The sequence below is a fragment of the Phragmites australis genome, chromosome 5 (assembly GCF_958298935.1).
Source record: "Phragmites australis chromosome 5, lpPhrAust1.1, whole genome shotgun sequence".
In the NCBI taxonomy this organism is placed as follows: domain Eukaryota; kingdom Viridiplantae; phylum Streptophyta; class Magnoliopsida; order Poales; family Poaceae; genus Phragmites; species Phragmites australis.
In genome coordinates this window covers 41,221,275-41,245,185 of record NC_084925.1, presented here as the reverse complement: position 1 = coordinate 41,245,185, position 23,911 = coordinate 41,221,275, and the positions used below count along the sequence as shown (strand labels likewise).

The 23,911-nt window shown below is 44.0% G+C and overlaps 6 protein-coding genes across 6 annotated transcripts; 3 read left to right on the top strand and 3 right to left on the bottom strand.

The window, feature by feature from the left end:
• Positions 1-6,354: 6,354 nt before the first annotated feature.
• On the top strand, positions 6,355-7,935 carry LOC133918077 (pentatricopeptide repeat-containing protein At3g22690-like). The gene has a single exon (XM_062361837.1). The coding sequence runs from the start codon at positions 6,355-6,357 to the stop codon at positions 7,933-7,935; it is 1,581 nt and encodes a 526-aa protein (XP_062217821.1).
• A 108-nt stretch (positions 7,936-8,043) lies between these two features.
• On the bottom strand, positions 8,044-10,312 carry LOC133918076 (organelle RRM domain-containing protein 1, chloroplastic-like; the record flags this gene model as incomplete). The annotated part of the gene is made up of 7 exons (XM_062361836.1): positions 8,044-8,234; positions 8,331-8,437; positions 8,527-8,595; positions 9,040-9,111; positions 9,781-9,834; positions 9,928-10,025; positions 10,101-10,312. Coding segments are annotated over 7 exons (720 nt in total), but the record flags the coding sequence as incomplete, so codon positions are not given.
• A 3-nt stretch (positions 10,313-10,315) lies between these two features.
• Positions 10,316-11,661, top strand: LOC133918074 (aspartyl protease APCB1-like; the record flags this gene model as incomplete). Its single annotated transcript, XM_062361835.1, has 6 exons — positions 10,316-10,515; positions 10,694-10,847; positions 10,922-11,004; positions 11,109-11,223; positions 11,346-11,418; positions 11,546-11,661. Coding segments are annotated over 6 exons (741 nt in total), but the record flags the coding sequence as incomplete, so codon positions are not given.
• Positions 11,662-11,961: 300 nt separating this feature from the next.
• Positions 11,962-14,567, bottom strand: LOC133918073 (aluminum-activated malate transporter 9-like). The gene is made up of 6 exons (XM_062361834.1): positions 14,180-14,567; positions 13,566-13,703; positions 13,192-13,461; positions 12,940-13,076; positions 12,717-12,863; positions 11,962-12,639 (listed from the first exon to the last, which is right to left on the bottom strand). Exons 1-6 carry the CDS (start codon positions 14,565-14,567, stop codon positions 11,962-11,964), a joined length of 1,758 nt encoding a protein of 585 aa, XP_062217818.1.
• A 1,000-nt stretch (positions 14,568-15,567) lies between these two features.
• On the top strand, positions 15,568-17,870 carry LOC133919723 (rRNA-processing protein fcf2-like). Its single transcript, XM_062364213.1, has 5 exons — positions 15,568-15,961; positions 16,071-16,131; positions 16,672-16,746; positions 16,856-16,971; positions 17,445-17,870. The coding sequence occupies exons 1-5, from the start codon at positions 15,729-15,731 to the stop codon at positions 17,551-17,553; spliced, it is 594 nt and encodes a 197-aa protein (XP_062220197.1). The 5' UTR covers positions 15,568-15,728; the 3' UTR covers positions 17,554-17,870.
• An 827-nt stretch (positions 17,871-18,697) lies between these two features.
• Positions 18,698-23,270, bottom strand: LOC133919722 (uncharacterized). The gene is made up of 7 exons (XM_062364212.1): positions 22,872-23,270; positions 22,687-22,767; positions 22,421-22,597; positions 21,620-21,790; positions 20,637-20,843; positions 20,410-20,498; positions 18,698-19,780 (listed from the first exon to the last, which is right to left on the bottom strand). The coding sequence occupies exons 1-7, from the start codon at positions 22,978-22,980 to the stop codon at positions 19,067-19,069; spliced, it is 1,548 nt and encodes a 515-aa protein (XP_062220196.1). The 5' UTR covers positions 22,981-23,270; the 3' UTR covers positions 18,698-19,066.
• Between the last annotated feature and the right edge of the window lie 641 nt (positions 23,271-23,911).

Here is a 23,911-nt window from a genome sequence, read left to right as displayed (position 1 = left end):
GTCATGATGCAACTCCATTTGAGAGTTTTGCGCTGGACGATGCCAACCTCTCATGCAATTCTATGTACCGGTACGAATTATGCACGATGGCAGTGATCGGTTTTTATCACCATATGAAATGCATAAATGCAAATATACGTATGTGAATTGACGTCAATTCTTATTTTTCTTTTGATGATTCTTTTTCATGAGTATCACCACTACTTATTCATGACATCAACGATATAATCAAAATCAATGAAATGACATTGATTTAATTCGTCAAATGCGAGATCATTCATCATATGAATAAATTAGAAAATATCATATATTTCAATTTTATCTGTGAAAGAAGTAAGACATGAATATAAACATAGCATTGAATTACACCCCCACGTTACTTGCCTTTTACCGAAGGCGACGAAAGAATTCAATTAGATACGCCTGGAAGCATTACCACCTGCACAAACATATTTTAGTACTAAAGCACATCTAAAACACATATATAATGAGAAGCGTCAATCCTACGCCTGAAAACGTCGCATACATGATATTATTTCAAAACACGTCGAACAGAAATTCAAATAGCATGATTCAAAGTGACATCTCCATTTCAGATCCAAATTAGATCTCTCTCTAATTAAACTTTGCTTAATTGAAGGAAATGGATATTCCAATTCAAATGTCACATCTATGCTCAAACGACGGTTATTGCAAACGAATTAGATTATCGATTACATGTTCAATGAGAATTGATTCGATTCAATCCAACCACAAACGTCTAGGAATTATTGAGGAATCACCTTAGATAGAATCGACGAGGAATCCAACAAAATTACGAAATTTTTAACTTTCTCATCTTTTCCCTTTTTCCCTTTTTCTCCTTTTTCTTTTCTTTTCCTTCTTTTCTTTTATTTTCTCCTTTTCTTTTCTCTTTCTTTTCTTTTCTTTCCTTCTTTCTTTTTTCCTTTCTTCCTTCCTGACTTCTTCTTTCTTGCTTCTTCTTTCTTTCTTATTTCTTGCTCTTCTAGCTTCTCTCTTTCTAGCTTGCTTCGGTTAGTGCACAGCGCGCGGCAGCCGGCACAAAGCACAGCGGCACAACGGGATGACGGCACGCAGCAACACGCGGCGCGCGCGCATGGCAAGCAGACAGCAGCGCGCGCGCGGTGGTAGCACGCGGCGCGGCGCGCAGGCGCTTGACGGCGAGCAGCAGTGGCGCGGCGGCAGCAGCGAGCAGGCCGGCGACGGCAGGTGGAGGGCGGCGCGCGGCGACAGCACGACGCGAGCTGGCTAGGAGAGAGAGAAAGAAAGAGATGAGCGAGAGGCTCTGGATGAACACCAGAGGCTGAATAGATCGGGTTAAGGGTCGATCCATTCGGTATTTATCTTTTTTTATTTTTTATTTTAAAACAACCAACGATCTAAATTTATTAGATTTGCTACAGGTCACAAAATACTCGGAACGGATATATAAATAGCAAAATAGATTCGTCTCAATGAGATGAACGCAATCACGATCTCCTATCTTCCATACGAGCAATGGATCAAAAAGTCAACTATTTGATCAAATCTTTTTTTTTCTCTCTCAATTATTCGGTATTACACATATGCATAACGTTAGCTTTTGGTGTACAGTAGGATTAGTGTGATATAAACTCAAATATTATGGTGATTATGTTTAGGGATTTTACGCACGAGGGTTTAGGGTTTTGCATGTGGCCATATGCATAACGTTAGCTTTTAGTGTACAGTAGAATTAGTGCGGTATAAACTTAAATATTATGGTGGTTAGTAATATAAATCTTGATTAAATTAATGTCTGAATGTTTAATTTTTTTTATCTTAACTGAGTATCACTGTCGGTTTCATACGAACCGGCAGTGATAAATATACAAATTCGGTATAATAAGTTGAAGAACCAACACTGATAATTTGTATAATCACTACCGTTTATTCACTATCGGTTCAAAAATCAGCAGTAATATAATTTTTAAATCGATAGTGATGATTTTTTTTTAGCAATGTGTATTTCTAGAAGATGACTACTCTAGTTTAATTCGCACGCGTAGTGATAAACCTCTCTTCAGCAACGGGAGCGTGTTACGTGCACACCACGCACCAGAGATCGCTTCGGAAACTGAAAGGAGACTATCCTCGGCTTCGTGCTCCGGAGCTGCCTCACGTTTGCCGCCGAACCCACATGGTACATCATTGGATGGACCAATCAGTTTTGTTCGCATCATCGACCCAAGGGCTTCCAAGTTCCGAGGCTCAAACCACTTTGAGGAAAGCAAAGGCAAAGTGGCCACGCATTTTTCCTGCACGAAACTAAAGTGGCCGTATGATGAAACTATACCTGTCGAGAAAAGGTTTCGGGATGCATAGCGACCAACGCACCGCCACATTATTTTTCATTCCCTTCCGTAATCTCGAAGCAGTATTTGCCGATCGAGGGGAAAAAAAATTAGTGTACCCATTAGCCACTGTACCATGTTCACTTTCCATTAAAACTTTCCTAGCTGGGTGCCATGCAGTTTGCGAATAAATATTATTGAGACGGAGTAGGTAGCATGTAAGCAACGCTTAAGATGGATTCCACCACTAATGATATACGTGCCTTGCACGTTCTCGAAAGAAGATGGATTCGACCGGATAAGGGAGCCCTGTTCTAAAAAAAAAAAATGAATTCGACCATATTTGCTTTCAGGAAAAAAATGTCGAAGTCCCTCAAGTGGCTAAGATAGCTCTCAACTGGAAACATCCTAAAGAAATGGTTTTTGAGAAAATTATCGAAAACCCACTATAATAGACAACCTTCTCTGTCAAAAAAACTCGTTTCCTCCGGTTCAAACACTTATCTTTAGAGATGAAGTCTCAAACTCCCATTCCGTTCCATATGAAATGGAATCCTCTTATATCCGTAGAGTAAAATTAGAGAGCTACAGTGTCTCTAACTTTGCTATATCTTAGTCGTACGTTTGAGCAGGAGCGGGTTAGATCTAGATCTACAGTAGATAATAAACAGTAAATATATACTTTTAGTGAACAGTACATACGTACAGTATTCATATGAACCGTGACGTCAGACGCACTGTAGCAGTAAACTTATTTTACTGTTTGCCTCTATCGTTGAGGCACAATGACAATGTCAGAAGATCCCGTTCCATTCCCCGCTGGCTTCATCGTCATTCCAGTTTTGACCCATCCTAGCTAGTGCCATCCTCCTCTTCCCAAACACAGATTGTTAGATAACCTAGCCTGACCTAGGACTCGATCTTCGTCAAGGTGCTGTTGTTGAAATGTCCTGCGATTTCTCTCTTTTCATACGTTCCAAGCGTCTGGGTGGCGCTGGCGCTTCAAGGAAGTCATGCAATATCTTGTCACAGTGGAGCATGCGCGGCCGGCTGCGGACTCTCGCGGACGGAGTCTGACGCTTGAGCAGGCAATCGCCGCTATGAGCGGAACCTATGGAGGCAGGCGCTTGGGAGCTAGCGTATAGGGATGGGCATGGATCTATCCGCAGGTATCCATAAATTTACTCAAGTTTAACTTAATTAACTAACTACTTAATTTGATTCTGTCAAAATGACCACAGATCGCTACAAGCCTATCCTTACTAGCGTAAACCTATTGCTGGACCATGTCGTGTGCATTGGGCAGATGGATGCTTGAATGGCGGGCGCTTACGTTTATCAAACTATTTAATCATCTATAAAATAACGGTTCCCATATTAGATTACGGCTCTTGTACATACGCTTAATGATGTAGCATCTATTCTCTCTCTTTAAGCATTTGTCTAAGCATCTTTACATTATACATGCCCTAAGTTGCTATGTGCTGTGTTACTGTAGTTATTGCGGTTGCGGACCACCATTCAGACAGAAAGGAGGATGCCGCTTGATCCAGAGCTGTCTGTAACCGGCCGGCACAAGAATCGCCACACTAGACAAGAGAAGGTGGAATGCAGATTACCGTAAGATGGACAGCAGTTTCATCTTAATTTGCTTCTGCACAGTTCGCAAATTGGGCATACCTCTTGGCACTTTCTTTTGTAGGAGCAGCCACTCGTGGAACTTGGGTTTGTTTTGTACCTAGAACCTCCACATTAGAATCCGATTAGAGTACGTGATGGTGATGGAGCCACAAAAACTGTGCATCATACGCTGACTTCCCCGTGTGTATTCACCGTGCGCTGTCCGTGTCCACGCTATCTTATGTTGTCCTCTTGGTCTGTCAGAAGAAATGCATTCTGAATGCAAGACCAAAGCTTTGGCATATTGTTCCGTATATCTGAACCAGGGGCAGACCCAGCTTGATTCAAGGGCATTCAGTTGAATGCTCGATTCTTTTTTTGGCAAAAAGTCGAATATATTATGGGTGTATTAGACATTTGTGTGGGCATACACTGTATTGGGTCAATACCTATCCTCTCCATCCCAAAACAGCATTCCAGCGGCCCATATTCTTCTCCCCACGCTACCGAACTTTTTAATTTATATATTTTTTAAATAAAAAATATCAAGTATATATATGTCTGTTTTAAAAATTTTGCAAATCTAGACTATTGTTGTCCCCGTTGTAAGGGCGATAGAGATCTGTCGAGTTTAAAAGTAAAAAATATTGAGTTTTAATGCTTTTAAAATTCAAAATATTATTGAACTAGTCATAAATTATTTTAAAAAAAAATCTGTGGTGCGAAAGATACTATCATCTATCTCAAAAAAATCAGCTCAAAACACCATGTTCGCCCACCGGCCAGGGGGCGCACCGCGGGAGCCGTGGACGAAGCACTAGCAAGCACATTGGAACACCGCACACAGCAGCAGGTAAGCACACAGCAGCCATCAGCCAAATCTACCGTCTCGACTCACCATAAGTCGTATACTCGTATGTGGATTCAGTATTTCAGTTCAACAAAAACTGAATGATTAATTCGGGTCCAAATTTCAGCGGTGTTTTTCTTTTTTTTTTTCCTTTTCTTTTGTTGAAATGTATACGGTAAAACAATCTGTATTGTATTATTGATTTTTCCGTGACGAAAATTTACATTTTTCATTTAACACTGCCGCTGATCTGAACCTGTGTCGAATTTTTTTCCTTCTATCCAGCCATCTGCCATGCCAAAAGCTGCAGTAACGGAGCATTAGACTTAGGCTTTGTTTATTTAGAGTGTGTTTGGTTGGGCTTCAGCTTCTGGAATTTTTGGAGCTAGTTAAGAATTTTTGGAGTTTTGAGGCAGGTATTTTCAGCATCAATTTCAGAAGAGAGCTGACACCCTTAGAGTTAGGGAGATATAAAGAGTTGAAGACGTTGATTATCCCCATTGGTTTGGATGACCTAGATGATGCAGTACACTGGGCTCTGAAGAAGTCTAGGAATTTTACCACTAAATCCTTATACTGCTTCATTTTGGATGGGGTGAAAAGCAGAATTAGTGAGGAAATTTGAAAATGTCAGGTGCCATAGAATATTAAAAATTTTCTCTGACAGATATTTAATGATCGACTCCAAACCACATCCACCTTAAAAAGGTAAGGTTGGAAGGGTAGTAAAGCTTACTGTCTCTGTGGGAGAAAAGAAAATGTAGATCATATTTTCTTTCAATACGTTTTTGCTAAATTCACATAGAGTGCTATTAAGAATTGCTTTAGCTGATCTGAGCAACCATGGACCCTTAACTTTACTCTTGGATGGTTGACTCAGAAACTGAATCTACCTACAAAACTAGGTCTTTTCTGTTTTGCAGGTCTTTGCTGGGCGATGTGAAATGTTCGAAACATGATGACGATTAAAAAGACTTCCGCAATAGGACAATTAATTTTTTTTTTAAAGGTCTTTCCTTCTTACAGAGTTAAAAAATATTACTCAAAGAGGATGACAAAGAGATGCTTGAACTACAATTTTCATCCTAACTCTATGGTACAGTCAAATGTTTGGAAGCTGTAATGTGTCTTTGTTGCCTGTATGCTTATCTTTGGTGCTAGTAACCTTGGTCTGGTCGATGTGTTTGCTATTTTTTTCCTTCGTTTGTTGTTTGAACCGATAGGTGTAATATGTTACTTGCTTTTAATAGAAATAGAGGTCACTCTCTGTTAAAAAAAGAATTTTTATGCTAAAACTATAGATAGACTAAAGAGTTTAATTGAGACATCTTATTTTTATTTGAATTAAAATAGATATTTAAATTATTTTATTTTATCTATTAAATTTCAAATCTCCATAGATTTTGAAGCTAAGCTCTGCCAATTAGGATCTTACGCTTTTTTCTCTCTACTTGCCCCTGTAACCCGGAAGCCCAAACAGACGCTGCTTTTGGAAGCTCCTTTCTTATAAGCCGGCCATTCGCAAATATGAACATTTTGGGTTGGACGATGATGCCCTCCTCCGGCGCCTCCTGTTTCCCGCCAAATCCACGGCCCTCCAGGCCCGCCTCCAATGCCACGCCAAGTCCCTCGGGCGACGCCGCGCTCCGCGCCTTCCGCGCGCACCACCGCGCCGGGCGCGCCCTCGACGCCAATCCGGCGCTGATGCCAGCGCTTGGGGCCTGCGCGCGGCTGCCGGCCGCCGGGGCCGAGGCCGAGCAGATCCACGCGCTCCTAGTCAAGTCTGGCGTCCCTCGGGCCGTCTCCGACGTCCACGCCTCCACCTCCCTGGTCCGTGTCTACGCGCGGCTTGGCCGCGCGGACGACGCGCGGAAGGTGTTCGACGGAATGCCGGAGAGGACAGTGGTCTCCTGGAACGTGCTTCTTGACGGGCTTGTCAGAGCCCGTGACTTGGATGCTGCATGGGAGCTGTTTGTGGAAATGCCCGAACGCAATGTGGTTTCCTGGAACACCGTAATCACTGGATTTGCGAGGCACGGGTGGGCGCAGGAGGCGGTGGACTTGTTTGTCGAGATGACGGCGGTTTATGGTTTGGCGCCAGATGAGACCACCATGGTCGGCTTCATATCGGCGGTTCGTGATATTGGCCTTCTTGGAGTTGGGAGGAGTGCGCATGGGTATGTTCTCCGTCGGGAGTTCTCACTCGACGGTGACCTTGGTGTTGCGCTGATCAAAATGTACACAAGGTGCGGGAGCATGGGTGCTGCACACAGTTGCTTCAAAACCGTCGCCAACAAGAATGTGGAGCACTGGACCTCTGTGATCGGGGGTTTCGCAGCACATGGTCACCCAGAGATGGCATTGAGATTGTTCGGCGAGATGAGGCAGTTGGGCATTGAGCCTAATGGTGTCACCTTTGTGGCCGTCTTGAACGCTTGCAGCCATGGCGGGCTTGTCGACGAAGGTTTCAAGTACTTCGGCCTACTGAGGAGCATGGGCATCAGGCCGACGATCCAACACTATGGCTGCTTGGTTGATCTCCTTGGCCGTGCTGGGTTCTTGAAGGAGGCCTTTAATCTTGCCAATAGTCTACCAAAAGATCCGGGCTTTGTAATCTGGAGCTCACTGCTGGCTGCCTGCCGTAGCCGTGGCAATGTCGAGATGGCAGAGTTCGCTGCTTCGAAGCTGGCAGACGCAAAACCAAGTCATGGCAGCTCGTATGTGTTGTTATCGAACATGTATGCCGGAGCTAAACAATGGGAGGACTTGAAGAGAACGAGGAGGAGGATGGAGGAGCATGGGGTAACGAAGAAACCTGGTCTCAGCTGGATCGAGGTGGATGGAAATGTACATTCCTTTGCCACTGCAGACAAGTTGCACACGGAGAGCGAGGGTATTTATCAGATGTTGGAAGTTTTGAAACCTAATTTGACATCAGTTGAATGTGAACCTGAAACATTCGCTCTTTCTGATTTTGATCATAGAATTTTTTGTTGCTTGTACAGTTGGAATAGTTGTTTTTGGAGGAACAGTGCATCATTTGTTAATAGAATTACATCATATAAAATATCTATTCGAACTCATATGAACAAGAACAATGCCGAGTATCAGAGAATAATTAAATTGATTTAGTAAGTTAGTACTTGTACACTTTAGCTGCATTTACATGTTTAGCTGCATTTACATGTTTTGCTGGGAGCATCCTCCAGCAATTAGCACAAGAGCAGGGCACTTAGGTACAATCGGACCAGGCAGCTCGACATGCCCGAACTAGTGGCCCCTTATCTCTACTCTACAGTTGTGATGTTCTGTACATTAAACAGTCATCTCGTATGATAGGGTGGTTGCAATGTTTGATTAGGTCGACTAAATTGACGGTCTTTCGGTCTGGTTTTAGCAACATCAACAACTATCATCCAGCCGTTTATTATCTGCAAATAAAAGCATAACCGTGAGTTTCAAGAGGTGTATGAATATCCTGCTACCGTAAAAACGCTAGCAGTGGCAAAAGGATTTCAATCACCTACCTGTCCATTCATTGCTTTTAGAGCAGCAGCTCCAGCTTCCTCGGTAGTGTATTCTATGAAGGCATACCCTTTCGATCTTTTTGATATCTTATCCATTATTATTTTTACTGTAATAAAGCAGTTCGATGAATCAGCATCTCAAAAGCAAAGAGATGAATGAATGGGTACACAACATTTCTGCAGTACAATCACAAACCTTCAACCAGCTCACCGAGAGGCTCAAAGGCTGCCCGTAAGGTTTTCTCAGATGTGTAAAACGAAAGCCCTGCCATAAATAGTAGACAAAAAAATATGAACAGCAAGATCAAAACAGATCTGATTTTCTACCATAGCGAATACTTGCTAATGCTGTTGGCCTTACAAGTGGGAGCAATATTAGTTTGCATCTCACATTCTCTTATGACCAGTAATCTGATGAAGACTCTTTGCATTTCATATTTTTGATGAAGACTTCCTTTCTACTCCTGTCTTGTGTATACCCAATAGTTCTAAGCAGGGCTACCCGTTCTCAAGTAGGCTTCAATTGTCTAATTTACGAAACTCAGCTATCCACAAGATAATAAAATTAAAAATTCAGCTTGACTCAATATACTAAGTTCGACTGAAAGGGCACAGAAATGTTACTTTCGGTAAAGCAGAGAAGACATCATCCACATGCAAATGATAGGTGAACAAACAAATGAGCTAAAATGCATGCTAGTTACTTTACCTGTAACAAAGAGCCTTTTAGTTTTGACATCACCTACGCGAGTCCCTTCTGACGATTTCAAGCTATCATCACCTGAAACCATGAACGGCATTTACATTCTGGTTATTTATCCACACTTGCTCAAAGGCACGAATACTCAAACTGTAAGGTGTACGTGTACCCTAGACCTACTAGGTATGTTTCCAGTGAGGGTACAAAGTGTAACAGAATCAACAGGTTCATACCAAATTAAGACCCAAGGATTAACAATAAAAATGGAATATAAATGGCATCCTTCTTATTGTTGATCAGGTCAGAGAATGAGGCCCAAAAAGATCACTCCATTTTTTAGCTGGTAGGGAGTAAGACTGGCTATAGAGCATGATGCTGCTTAGTAGGAAAAGACAGGGTTTCAGTTTTGGGGCAAAAAACCGGAACCTATTGATTCTAGAAACTGCCTGGTTTCAAAAACTAGTTCAAAGGGGTTGCTTGTGGTAGAGTAATCCAAAGTTCCAGACCATTAACTCTAAATATCTCGTTAGAATGGAAAGTTAAATCATGGCACAAGATTTGCCTAGCAGAGTTGATGTTTCCCCATGTTGAAATGCACCACAGCAGGTCTTGAACAGCGAGACAGGAATTTTGGTTATCAATGACATATAGAACTGGCAGGATGGAAAAACTATGACAGAGTTCAAGACAACAGTGTAAAAAATATATATGGGTGGGGATTCATCAGATGCAGAAGGGATGAGCAAGAACCTTTGTAATCTTTGTTGTCCGATCCAAAATTAGTATCTGGTCGAACAGGAACATCTGGTATGCAAAGTTAATTTGTCTCAGTGTATCCAACGACAGAAAAAAAAAATAGAATTCTCTGTAAAGGGTATCATTGCCCAAGTTGCTCACCAGCTAACTCCTTTGCGCACTCTTCATCAATATGACAGCAGAAACCATAATCCCTCTCCCATGAAATGTGATATATGCTAACTTGGGCATCCTTTTCACTGGGTAATCTTATCACTCACAGGGCAGACAGATAGCAAGGAAGTAGTAGTTAGGTTGCTGGTGAGACTACATACTTCCCCAACACTTTCATTAGGATTTGGGTATAGTGGTCCACCATTTGTGCCTTTGTCACGACTTCAACTCCGGGTTTCTCCATTCTGACAAGCCAAAACTCATTTTTCCCACTTGAAGATGAGTGATTAGGGGCACCATCACTGATGCTTACAAGGTTAGCTGTTGAGAGACTTGGGCTGTGACTATCCTTCTCTGATCCACCACCCGTATCCGGCCAGCAAAGACTGATGGGATCCTCGGACTTAGCAGTGCAGCGATAAGCCTTCCCAATCAGCTGGCTATGCACGGGATTATTTCCAATGTTTTCGGCCATTGTATCACTAGAGAGCAAGGTGGTGGAGGATATATGTTTCTAGGTGATAATTATGTACCTAGATGGGGAATGACATGGACTTCTATTCGAAGTGGTCCAGAGTAAGTATTGTCATTTTTATTTGCAAATTTAATTGCATGTATTGCCATCATCACCATTTCCCTTTTGGGTCATATATCTTTAGCAGAATTGCTTTGCTCTTTCTTTGCAACAATCCTAAAAATCTTAGACAAAGTCCTCCCATTCTCATTCATGACCTTTTTTTTTTCAAATTTCCAGTAACTTATATCACACAGAGGTCCAGAGTGTAAAATATGTAGATCAACAGCTCAGTATGCGTGAACAGGCAGGAAACTCGGTTCAAGTGATTTTTGACAGTGGAAGCTCGTATACATACCTCCCAGATGAAATATACGAAAACATTATTGCAGCTGCGAGTAATGCTAGCAATTGTTCATAAGGATGAATATTCAAAATCGTCTTACTAACTTTCTTTTAAATGCACAGAATAAATATGTCTCCCTGGGTTTTGTCCAAGATAGTTCAGACCATACATTACCTTTATGCTGGAAATCTGACTTTCCTGTGAGGTAAAATAACGGAACTATAATAGATTGTCCCTTCAGAGAGGAATTTGAGCAGGCAACTCTGCATCAGTGAAACTACCTGCCCTTAACGATATTTTGTTCTCCAGGTATCTGGAAGATGTCAAGCAGTTCTTCAAGCCCTTGAACCTTCATTTTGGGAAAAAATGGCTTGTCATGTCTAAAGCATTCACTATTTCTCCTGAGGATTACTTGGTCATCAGTGTAAGTTTCTTTACATTCATCCTAGGTTACTGTTAGATCTTCTGTCATCTATCGACATGTCTAACCTGAGTTCTATGCTAAAAGTTATGTATATATTCTTTTTCTTGGTGGACCATTTCCAGGATAAAGGAAATGTCTGTCTGGGGCTTCTTAATGGAACGGAGATTAATCACGGGTCAACCATTGTAGTCGGAGGTATAGATGAGCATCTTTCTTCTTTAACACTTGGATTTTATCGTTACCCATTCAATAAGTCATGCTATCTGGTGAAATAGTTGACATTGTCAACCTTGGAATGATCCCTTCCTGTTGTCTGATGTAGATGTTTCTCTACGCGGCAAATTACTTGTGTATGACAATCAACGGAGGCAGATTGGGTGGGCAAATTCAGACTGCACCAAGCCACAAACACAAAAGGGCTTTCCCTTCTTCCTCTGACGAGCATTGCTCACGATAAAAATATGCACATTTTAAATAGTGGATGCCATTAGAATTTGTTATTAAATAGCAACTCCATTTATGTAAACCCTATCTTCTCTACAGGGAGCTGTGCATAAATCCCATTGTATGTTGTACTTGTCTGTAATGTGTACTGTGTTGTACAGTATATACAGTCTCCTCTACAGGGATCTTTTTATAGATAAGTTACATTATGAACATTTTTCTACCTAGGATAGTGTACACATTTGGCTACCCATTTAGCTTACACAAAAGTGGTTAGGTTTCTTGTTATCTGCATCACTTCTTCAGCATAAAATAATTGCGTATTCTAACTAGAAAACCACAAGTCTCCCTGCTGATTGCAGAAGGTTCCTCCACAGGGTCCTTGAAGCTGGCCTTTTCACTCAACTCTTCAAACGCATGAACAAGGTTCTGGAGCCGGGCAACAAACTCAATGAGGAGCGAAGCGAATGTGGCCAGCGACAAGGCGCTTGCGCTCTCGTATGTTGATTCCCCGCCTTCAAATGGCAGGCTCGGACGGAATGATTGTCGAGCAGGCCAAGATGATTGCGGCTTGAACGAGCCGTCCACCATCGATCCCGAATCGAATCTGCCAAGGAATGGGTTCGAAGCGAAGCTGTTCGACTTGTGCACTGCGCCAAGATTGACAGCGGTATGCTCGGGCAATTCATCCTTGTTTTCTTTGTCAGCAGCATTGGCACCGTCATGGGTTTGCGCAGTTCCTTCATGCCGCTGGATGGCTTCCCATCTTTCTGTATTCACGAGAAGATGAGACTTCTCATCAATCTTCTTTTGCAGCTCTTCAGCTGCAAGGTGGACTTCTGAAAGAATGTTTGAAGAGCTCAGTTTCGTCATCGTCTTGACTTTCTGCCCAAGTTCGCGCAACACTTTAGCGCCTTCATTGCCCACTCTATGAAGCTCAGCGCTGAAAACCTTTCTGCTCTCCGGTGGCGCCTAAAGTTTCAACGAGAACTTAGCTGGGAGATCTAGAATTCAATAGATCATTTGTTGCTAACATGAGATGCACAAACCTGAATCTCTGAAAGTATGCAGCCATGCAATGCCATGACTGCGAACGAACAATGCCTCAATGCACCGCCAACTTTGGTGTAGCTCCTCCATGGATATTTCATCATCTTGTAAGGTCCATGTGGTGGCTCCCATATAGCAAATCCTAACTACAAGCACAAAGACATCACCTTTGTTAAAAATTCAAAAAAGCTCACAAGAGTTGCATTTGGAGAAACAACAGACCAGGGTTTCCTCTTGTGCTGATGCCTCAACAGCTGCCCTGTACCCACTATATAGAGGATCATCAGATGCTTGGTATGTGAGTATCTTTGAAGGAATCCTTTCGTATTCCATGCAGCTCAGATATCCATCAACACATCCTAGAATGGAGAACATAAGTGGATTTGACATATGAGGATATGAGAACACATCCTGACAGACATTTTAGCCAAAAATAATCAAGCCCATTTATTCATGCATGTTTGATGATCATACCTTCTAAGGATTTTGCAACACCAGAAAAATTCTTTGCAACCAACTTGTGCAAATCCTCTCCTGCCCAGATTGGGTGTATACCAATATTGACGACGAGACTGACAGCAGCACCGATAGCGATCAACACAAATCTACTTATAGCCGTAGCAGTGAATTTCCCCGTGCTGTATCCAGAGACCGTAATATAGCAGAAAGTCAGCAGGAATACACGAAGTCCATACTCATATGGTTTCATCTTCGGGTGCAGCTTTGTCAAGGTTGCGCAGAATGCTAGCAATCGAAATGTATAAGAAGAAATATTTTTTTTAATTAGCTATGTTCAAATGTGGAAATACATTATGTACAGAATGATTTCAGCAATTCTCAATACTCACCAACAAGAAAAGTGCTTATGATGAGGACCACCATGTCATATTTTCCCATCTGTGCCGCCAACTCGGCGACTGCTAGAGCAAGCCCACCTGCAGTAAGGGTTCCCAGTCCCCTGTTTAACCCTTTGCTCAAGGTTGCACCTGTGTAACAAGAAACAGAATTAGAGGTTGAATATGTGAAATACTTCATGACCAAGTCGGGTAAATAGCAGCAGTTGCTATTGATGTGAAATTTATACAGTTATGTGATATAAGAAGGACGCAAACAAAATATGTCTTAGCAGAATTTAGTTTTGCAAAACTTCCAAAGGTTATCTGAAAATTCTGACATCAATGTATGTATCTCCGTGATCTTTTTTTTAAGGTTTGTTGCTATAATCTTAATGCATGTCTACACGATCTTGGTCTTCTCCAATTATTCGTGACCATGCATGTTCTTCCATTAGCCAGAACATGAATCAACAAGACATCTTTCTTTCTTCATGGAGGTAATTCGATATGGCTCCGGCCCATCGTCATGTAACGAGATTTCAAAGTAACAGCGACGACGACGGTGGTTTGGGAAAAGAAAAAAAAAGGAACGTTGGTGATCCCAAGGCAAGGGAGCAGCATCGTACCGATGCTGAACTCGAAGACGACGACGACGGTGAGTATGGCCCAGACGGAGTGGCTGGCGATATCGCTGGGCTCGCGGAGGAACACGAGCAGCGTGATGAGCGCGAGCGCGGTGGCCACCTTCGCCGCGAAGACCGGCTTCCGCGGGTCCTTGCGCGCGAACGCCGACGTCTCCGCGGCCGCCGCGCGAACCGCCTCGGCCGCCCGCCGCAGCCACCCCCCGGCCCTCGCGGCCCCGCCGTTCTCCTCCCACCACGCGTTCTCTCCGCCGCCCGCGGTGGCGGGGGCGCCCCAACTGAACGCGAGCAGCGGCTCCCGCTCGTCCAGCGTCGACCGCAGCGACACCGGCGGCGCCGGAAGCGGCGGCAAGCCCGCCGGCAGCGACCCCATTTCTCCGAGAAGAGATCGCGCGCGCGGCGGTGGCGTTCTCTCTCTCTGCCCTTGTTGCCACGATACGACGCACGCGGTTAGGTTAGCTACGGTACGACGCGCGCGCGTAGGAGGAGGACTCCGGGAGCTCGGGGCCTCCTGTTTTCTCGGGGTCCAACTCAATTTGATTTATGGTCGGTTTCGAAACTTGCTGGAGGCCCGGATGCCTGGTTGGTTTCTTTTGCGCTTCCTTCTCCGAATCCTAGGCGTGCGGTGTCGTTCCCGTCCTCCGCCGCGCTCCACACCACAGACTTTTTTTATTTTTATATATTTTAAATCCGAAAATTATAAATATATATAGCCGTTTTGAAATTTTAAAACACTGTACTCATGTCGTCGTTTCAGAACGGATCTATATATTTACAATTTTTAGAATAAAAATATAAAAATAAAAAATCCCAGAGCATGGATGTGGCAGTGGCTCATAGATTTTTTTATATATTTTTTAAATATATAAAATTATAAAAATATATGTCTATTTTGAAAAATTGCACAACTAAACTCTTATCGTTCATTGAAAAGACAATAAGAGACTCTGTACAATAAAATTTTCTATTTCTTTTCTCATTGTATAAATAATTATTTGATTTGAAATTTTTTAGAGATTTAGATTATAACATCCTCTATACAATATTTTTTTTTAGAATTATTTCATGACTATTTCGATTGTGTATTGAATTTTGAGGATATTAAAATGCTGTATTTTATTTTTAATCTGGTTTAATTTTTTAAATATGTCATTATTCGAAGGATGATAATAGACTAATAGTAGTCATGTGCAATTTTTTGAAACAGCTGTATATTATTATAATTTTTAGATTTAAGAAATATAAAAATTCGGCCCACCTCATCACGGGCCATCAAGCTTTCCGGCCACAGAATATCCCACATGGAGGCCCATATCCACTAAAAATTTTAGGCTAAAAACATGACGGCTCAAGCTCATCCGCATCCGAGTAGCCCTATTACTCGCTCGCCCAATCGCAGCCTTCCTCCCACGGCTGCCGCGCCGCCTTGCCTCGCCGCTCTCCTCTCTCCCGTCGCAACTACGCCGCAGCGGCCTAATCCAGCACCGAGGTAGGAGACGCGATAGGTTTCTGAACTTGCGGCGAGAGGCCAGCGATGGCGGAGGCGGCGGCGCCGATCGGCTTGTCGTGGGCGCCCAAGCTGCCTTCCCTAGCGACGACTAGCGGCAGCAGCAAGAACGACCCCGCGCCGAACCCGAGCACCGCGCAGGGATCGCTCTGGAAGCCCGGGAGTGAGCTTGTGGACGGGCTGTTCGTGCCCCCGAGGGACCCCAGGAAGGCCAACAAGTTGGCCAGGAAGAACATCAAGGACACCGCCGGCAAAGGCTGGTGAGTTGCGTCGCTCTAGCCCCTGAGAATGTATACGGTGCTCGCTCGATTCTTAGCTCATGGGAGGGTTGGTTTGTGGGTGATCATGGTTTGTTGCTTCGTTTCTCAGGTTCGACATGCCGGCGCCGAGTATCACTCCTGAGTTGAAGAAAGACCTAGAGATTTTGCAGGTGTGATGTTACTTCTGACTCTGGTTAACCTTATTAGCAGTAGTATGTGCCTGTAAAACAGATAATTAGCCGTGGAAAAATTGAGAAGCAACATTAATATTGATAGAGCAAACAACATCATCTTTGTGCAGCTGCCATTGGAGAAGTGCATTGTAGAGTGAACATAAAGCATTTTACTGCAAGAAAGCAGAAGTTTCCTCCTTTTGCCTTGACTCAATACTCAGTAGAAGAGAAAATAACCACGATTTTAGCATCCATAGTTTATTGAGCTATGGGATACGCTATCTATATTTGTCTGACATCATGCACCATCTTTGGATGGTAATTTGACAGCATTACCATCTGATTGAAGCTGTTTTACTTTTACAAAAAAAAAAAAAAAAATTGGAATTGTTTTAATTTAGAGTCGAGGTACAATGTAAATTGTAACGCACAATGTTGGATAGAACTCTCTCAGCTCAGTTGGTATTGTGTGTTTTAGTGATTCTGTTTGGCCTTCGGGTGGCTTATGCGATAATATTTTTGCCTTCTGTTTTGCAGCTGAGGCATGTAATGGACCCGAAAAGGCACTTCAAGAGAGCAGGAAAGTCCAAGGCCCTTCCCAAGTACTTCCAAGTAAGTAACCTAATCAGCAGCCTTATTCAAAATCTTGACCTTCTGGTCTGTTGAAAACGTATGTATCCTCTTTGTAGCTGATGTATTGAATATTTGATGTTGGCTTTAGGTTGGTACAGTTATTGAGCCTGCATCTGAGTTCTTCTCAAGTAGGCTGACAAAGAGGGAGCGGAAGACAACGTTGGTTGATGAGCTGTTATCTGATCAATCTCTTAAGAGCTACAGGTACGCTCATCCTGCTTTTACATCTACATGAATTGACGCTGTAGATTCACTGGCTTATTGTTTTCTGGGCAAGTTTTGTTGTATTAATTGCATATGACCCTCCATATTCCTGGGAATTTATGAAATGTAGTTATCTAGTGTTATCTGAGATTTTTGTCTGTAGTTATGCAACAAGAGAAACTCATTTCAGTTATATACCATAAAGCCTTGTCATTATGATTTGGATTTTGGATTCTGAAGCAAGGCTCCAATGCACAGAAGTGCAGAATGACGTCCTGGTTTTGAGCATGTATCTTTGTTTCGGTGATAGACTCCATTGCATGTAGTAATACTACGTATCCCTTTTTCCATCTTTGATATGTCGAAAATGAAGTCCAGTCTGAGAAAAGAATAAAACAGATCTTGTACCGGATCTTTTCCATATAGCTAGAGTTTTTTTTTTCTGCAACTGAATGTGACATCGATCAATGCAGGATGCGCAAGGTACGGGAAATTCAGGAGAGCCGTACGCCAGGAGGCAACCAAAAGTGGAAGAACAGGGGCAAGAAAACATTTAAGAGGGCCAAGGATAGGCGAAAATGAGATCAGTCTGTCTACTTACGCATGATTTGCAAGAAATAAGAGAGCTGATGATTGGATCCAAACAGAAATGAACGAGGGAGTAACTTCAAGTTTCAGTAGTACTTTCCCTCAAATTTGCAGTATAGATTGTGATTCCAGTGTAATGTGATGAACTTACGATGAATGCATTTTGAGTTCTAAATATTAGCAGGTGTAGCTGAACATAAGAAATGTTGGTTGATGTATTTTCCCCCCACTTTGCGGTAATGAGCTTAGAGCTTCAGATATGCTGGGAAGATTACGGCCTCAATATATAGGTTATGCGCACTGTTTGCTCAGATGGTCGTATTTGCAGCTGTGCCTTTCTCTTGCTTTCTGAGAATGGAAACCTCCGACGCATGGAGGCTATATGGGAATGTGTCGTTTACTCCATTTTTTTGGATATGTGCATTCTCAGTAGTGTGTTGATGATTCTGGATCTTTGATTCCTGCTGCTCTGAGGTTTTCAACTCTTGGGCGCCTTCGTCCTGGAGACGAGCAATTCTATTGCTTGGGAGCGGCATTGCCACCAGTCACGGCACACATGATTGCAACCGGGCGAGGCGGGGGAACAAGCGCGCGGCGCGCGTGTGGTTGTAGTTGACTCAAAAGACCGCGTGGTAGGGGCCACGTGGGGCGGGCAGCATGTGGCCTGGCGTGCCGTGCCAGAGGACAAGCGCCGGGTCCGAGGCCATGCCTCCAATTTGGAGCTCATCGACGGAAGGGCATGGAATGGCTGGTGCGCGGGGATTGCAAGCTACAGCCCAGCCGTGAGAAGACTCGGACGGTGGGGCACGAGCGCAGTGTGCCGGACGTAGAAGTCTCGCTCGTTCCTCCGACCGTGCGTCCCTTTGTGGCATTGGCACACTATGCGCTGAACTGAGTTCACTGCCCACCTACCTCGGCTTGCTGGCTGCAACGGTGTGACCCATGGTAATGGATATAAAACACGCATTTCACAGTTCACGGATCGCTATGCTCAAGTGAAACGTCGCCTCAAACGCTACCTGCGGCGCATTCAAAAGGCGAAATCATCGCCATACATCATACATAGATGATCCACGTGACTGGTCGGAGTAAAAAAATGTCAAACGCTAGCAACTTAGCATCGGCCCACTGCATGAGCAAATCGCCCAGCGTCCCAGCCTGCCTGCCACCCACGAGTCACGACACAGCGCATGCGCTACTACAATGCCTCCAACTATTCGAAATCATCTCCGCAACGAATTCATGGCGACTCAGCCCGAGATCAGAACGCATTTCACTTACATACATATATATGTCACCGTCAGTAGAAGTCCAAGAACCAAGATCACGACGTTCTTCTACCAAAACCCAGCTTTTCCGTTGCACGAGTTAAACCAGGAGCGGCTGATACTACTTCCTCGATTTCTCTTTTCTTACAGCTAGTACAACGGAGGACGCCAAAAACACCTAGAACGGAAGCAATAAATCTTCTAGTCTTGTGACCGGAGAAAGAACAGCTACTCTTTCTCTACTGGTTGTTGCCGTTGTAGCTCATGTAATTGTTGCGGTACCGCAGTCCATTCTGCTCGTACAGCGCATCACCATAGTTCATTACCTTGATTTCCACGGCACGGCGGTTGCTGTCCCCCTCCTGCACAGCTCCAAAGACGATCTCGTTTGTGGCCTCGCAGCTCGGCTCGTAAAAAGTCTGGGGTCCTGCAGAGTACTGCCTGTGATGCTGCAGGTACTGCTGGTGATGCACTTGCTGCGGCTGAGGCTGTGGCTGCTGTTGCTGCTGCTGAGGTGCTTCTCCGCTCCAGCCATTGAACTGAGGTCGGCCATGCCGGATGTGGTGGATCTTCTCCGGCTCCTTTGACATGAAGGCGTAGTTCTTGCGAGGGGTTGGTGTTCTTGTATCCAATGGTGGAGGGGTCTCATCGCACGGGATGGCGTAGCTTTCTTGTACGGACCAAGAGTTTGGTCTACCCAGCTGCTGATGAATGTTCACGCGCTTCTTTCTGGAGAATGCTGCACCGACGATCTCCGCAATTGACGATTTTGCTCCGCTGATGAGTTTGCCAATGGAGGGGAAGAAACCCTCTTCATCTTCTTGTTTCCCAGATTCATCCTCATTTGGAATTAGTGGGGGGCGAAGGGAAGGCTTCAAAGTCTTCAGTCGCTTCTGGTATGGAGGTGGAATGCTTGATAATTTAGCTTTTACTGGACTTTGAGGTTCCTGCTCCTGCATGGTAAACTTTGCATTCAAAACAATGTGTAGCAGACCAACGTACTGAAAGAAGAATGCAGGTAAGATGGCAAGTCTGGCCCAGTACTATTTTTTTAACTAAACAATCAGAAGGATAAACTGAAACTGAACAATTGTGCTGTTTCTTCTGTTATCATTTTTGTTCTGATATTTGACGAACCTTCCATCATAGACAGCTAGATGTTTACATAACTTTCAAAATGCTCAATCCAATTAATAAGAAGCTGTCTTATATAATTCAAATTGAGCAATTCAAATAATATTAGTCTAGATATATAGAAGTTTCAATTCCAAGTTTTGGTGATTAGATCTATTAGTGCCAAGTACTACTTTCAAACTTCTAATATTTTCCAACCATTCCAATTTGAATGCTGCATGAAGTGCATGTGCGCATACTGGTAACTCTTGGCTAGGTGCAATCATAGTGAGGACTGAGGACCCAGGAGACAAAAGACTGATGGGAACGAATTCATGTGCTGGCCTGCTGGGTTGCAGCAGGCTTGTGGCCCACTCTAGCTTTATTTGCTAACTCTGTTAATCTGCCAGGGAAGGTAAATGATGTTTTTTCTCAAAAAATAGGGCAGTGTTAAGCACGTGGTACTTACATCTTCAGTTGATACCATCCCTAAAACACGTCGTTGGAGCAATGCAAGCATGTAGCCAAAGAAAGCGGCAGCAAGAAGTAGTGCAACTCCTGTGGGCATGGAAACTTGATGTAATCAGTTATATTATAGAGTAAATAGCTTAAACAACAAGTTTAGGTGGTAAGCTTCAGGAATAGGTTTTTCAGGTCCAGTAATAATTGCAGAAAATGGAACAAAGTATAATATACCTAGAGGAAAACCAGCTTCATACTGGTACACACAGTCATCAAAGTGGAGTTGAATCTCCCGAATTGCTTGGTTTCCTCTGTCAATCACCAAAAGGGAGCAGCTACTGCCAATGTAACGGACTTCAAAATCAGTAGAAAATTTTGCCTCGTCACTTGGTCCATCAACATGCCCTCTGCTTGATTTCCCCCCAGCAATAGTTGTAACCCCTTAAAATTAGAACACAATATGTCAAGCACTTGTTCCTTTACTAGAGATTAAACAAGGATAATGATGGCAGAGCATCTAACTTTGAATCTTACAAAAAATCAAACTCAGTTAAGATCAAGCGTCAAGCTCATTTGAAGGTAACAATATTATTATCCATGTTGCAATAATTTGGGAATATTATTATCCATGTTGCAATAATTTGGGGGCACGTAGTCACAACCCAAAACAACAGATCAACAATATATATTTATCTCAATTATATGGGTACAAATTAGGCAAGAAAAGAAGAAGAAAATTCAATTAATATTTTTCCTATGTAGCTTTAGAAGATCATAATATTCCACGAATAGCTGTGTCTGAATTTAAAAAGTGCAGTTGTGTTATTCTCTAGTGCCTTTTGAAAAATCCAAATCTGCTCTGTTCTGAACATTTTTTTAGCAGATGGGTTTTTCTCTTCCATTCCCACAAACCAAGTAACAAGATTTCCCACAAAAAGTTTGGAAAAGGGGGGATAACTTTTAGCAATTAGCACTCAAACTAACATTTCCTCTGTTCGTCACAATGCCTTGTGGAGATCAGACTAAGCATATTTACTCAAGCTCACTACATAATGTTCATATTGTCTAACAGGCGTTCTCTTTCCCAATGCAGTTTTGGATCCAGGTGCTAAATACATGATGGACAAGACCAGCAAAAACCAAAAGGCAAACATAGGATGCTCAGGGAATAGACAAAACCATGTGCATCTACCCCGCCACAGGACATTTTAGCTTACCTGTATCACTGATCTTTCTAATAGCCATGTTCATGGCATCAGCCACATAGATGTTACCCCTGTCGTCTACTGTAAATCCCTTCGGATGGTTCATCCTCGCCTCTCGCAGCTTCCCATCAACATGACCAGGAAATCCTTCTGGGGATCCAGCAACAAGCTTCGGCCTGCTATCTGCATTGTTAAATCCACTTTCAGAAGATAAAACGAAATTTAGTGTAGCTCAAAATCATCTATTGCTCAATGAGAGACGGACTGGTATTTCACTGCCTTACAGGAAAATGCAACAGAGATGTAGATCGCAGGTAATCAGTATAGCCGTATAGGGCAAGTGCTCATATCAAAGTCAGGATATCAACATGTGAAGACGTCCTTTTCAGTGCTAAACAATTATAGCATCACATTGACGAAATTTACTAGCGTGAGCTTTTAAAAATAGCAAGCAATGGACTGATATACTGATCATCTTTTAGACTCGATTCATCCATTGCCCCATCTCAACAAGTTTAAACTACTAATATTGACTCTGCACTAAAATGGAAGTAACCAAGTTGCAAAAATCAACTGAAAGCAACTTAAAAGCATTACAAACGCTGGATTGCAAGCCGCAAACTAACAAACCCATCGCAATCAAGAGATGGGAGTACGGCAGACCGGAATTCATGACACCAACCAACCCACACCATCAGCACCCACGCCACCAAACACCTCACAGCATAATATTAGCAGAGCCCAACTGGGAAGTTACACCAAAACATGTCCGATTCAGAGGGGAATAGGAACACGGCGGCAGGGCTCACTCACATCGGGACAGCGGTAGCGCCATCCTGTAGATGTTGCTGTTCATGGAGTCCATGACGAGCAGCTCGCCACCCTGGGTGACCTCCACGGCGTACGGCTCGATCCCCAGCTTGCTGCCGTCGAAGACCGTCTCCACGGTGTACCCGCCCTCGTACTTCACCATCGACTTCGCTCCGCTCGCTGCTCCGACACCCAAGAGCAAAATCATTTCAAGAGACCCGAATCAAGAACCGGAGAAGCAAAAACGCCAAAAAGATTTCAGCAGTCACCTGTCTTAGCGGTGGATTTGAGCGACCAGAGCCGCTTCACCACCGCCGACGCCGCATTGGAGAGGAATCCGCTCACCACCCCTGCGACGGCAACGAAACAACTTGTCAGAACGCAAGAAACCACCAAAAGCAAACCCACCCCGGAAGCCGAAAGACCGAGAACCCGAGCTCGCCCGCTGACTCACTTGCGGGGTACGAGGACGCGGAGGCGGGAGCGAAGGCGCCGAGGAGGAGCGCGGCCACCAGCAGCACCGCCACCGAGACGCTCCTCGCTCTCCCTCTCTTGGCCGCCATTGGCCACAGCGAGAGCAGGGCAACCAGCAAATGGGGAAGCTTGCGTTGCAGCAGCGGAAGATTTGGAGGAAACACAGGGAATGCTCAGATCGAGGACGAGGGATGGGGGAAACCACCAAGAATCCGAGTTTTTCTTGCGCTCCGGGGGGAAGAGAAGGGGGGAAAGAGATTGAACAAGTGGGGGGAAAGAGACAAGAGAGGTGGTGTCCGCTGCGGCCGCTGCTACTCGCCTTCTTGCCTTCGCGTATTTCGTGGGGTTTTAGAGGAGAGAGAGGCGTGACGGTGGTCGGGTGGTGATGAGAGAGAGAGAGACGGTGTACTGGAGTGGGTCACGTCACGTGCCGAGGGTGAATAGGTGATGCAGGGGGGTGTTCACTCGTCAAGTCGTCATCCCGTTTCGTCAAGTCGTCATCCCGTTTCGGTTTCCCGTTCCTTTTTCATTAGTAGTGGAATTCTAAAGGAGATGTTATTTTTCGGCTGCGTGTTTTTTTCGGTCGACGAATTTGGGCCGTTGGATTACGATTGGACCAACCGAGTTCTTCTTCAACCTACAGCGCTCCTCTTGTCTTTCGAACTCGCCCCACTCTGCCGGTCCACCTCCGTATCTGACGGCTTCTCATTGGATCCGTTGTCACCGTCCCACCACATTAACCTCTCTTGTCTTGACACCTGCCACCGACCCCGTCTATTAACGGTCCTCCACTGTCTTGGTCGGCAACGTCCTCACCATCTCATCATCTCCCCTCCATTAGTTCAGTTGCCGCCCACGACCTTCCCTCTAAGACTGTTAGCCACCACAACTCGAACCCTAACCATTCATCGGCGAATAGATGCAGCAGCTATCAATTGAAATCGCAGACAACTAAAGCATAGGAAGCGTGGAATTCTAAATAAAGCCTTTTTGGTTTAGGTATGTTTGTTTTAGTTTTAG

Coding starts and splice junctions, on each gene's coding strand:
- LOC133918077 (XM_062361837.1), top strand. CDS start 6,355: ATGCCCTCCTCCGGCGCCTCCTGTTTCCCGCCAAATCCACGGCCCTCC.
- LOC133918073 (XM_062361834.1), bottom strand. CDS start 14,567: ATGGGGTCGCTGCCGGCGGGCTTGCCGCCGCTTCCGGCGCCGCCGGTG. Junction 13,077..13,191: donor TGTTGCAAAATCCTTAGAAG/GTATGATCATCA, acceptor TCTCCATTCTAG/GATGTGTTGATGGATATCTG. Junction 12,640..12,716: donor GCATACTTTCAGAGATTCAG/GTTTGTGCATCT, acceptor TTGAAACTTTAG/GCGCCACCGGAGAGCAGAAA.
- LOC133919723 (XM_062364213.1), top strand. CDS start 15,729: ATGGCGGAGGCGGCGGCGCCGATCGGCTTGTCGTGGGCGCCCAAGCTG. Junction 15,962..16,070: donor GACACCGCCGGCAAAGGCTG/GTGAGTTGCGTC, acceptor TTCGTTTCTCAG/GTTCGACATGCCGGCGCCGA. Junction 16,132..16,671: donor AAGACCTAGAGATTTTGCAG/GTGTGATGTTAC, acceptor TCTGTTTTGCAG/CTGAGGCATGTAATGGACCC.
- LOC133919722 (XM_062364212.1), bottom strand. CDS start 22,980: ATGGCGGCCAAGAGAGGGAGAGCGAGGAGCGTCTCGGTGGCGGTGCTG. Junction 22,768..22,871: donor CGCGTCCTCGTACCCCGCAA/GTGAGTCAGCGG, acceptor TTGCCGTCGCAG/GGGTGGTGAGCGGATTCCTC. Junction 20,499..20,636: donor TGAAGCTGGTTTTCCTCTAG/GTATATTATACT, acceptor CCATGCCCACAG/GAGTTGCACTACTTCTTGCT.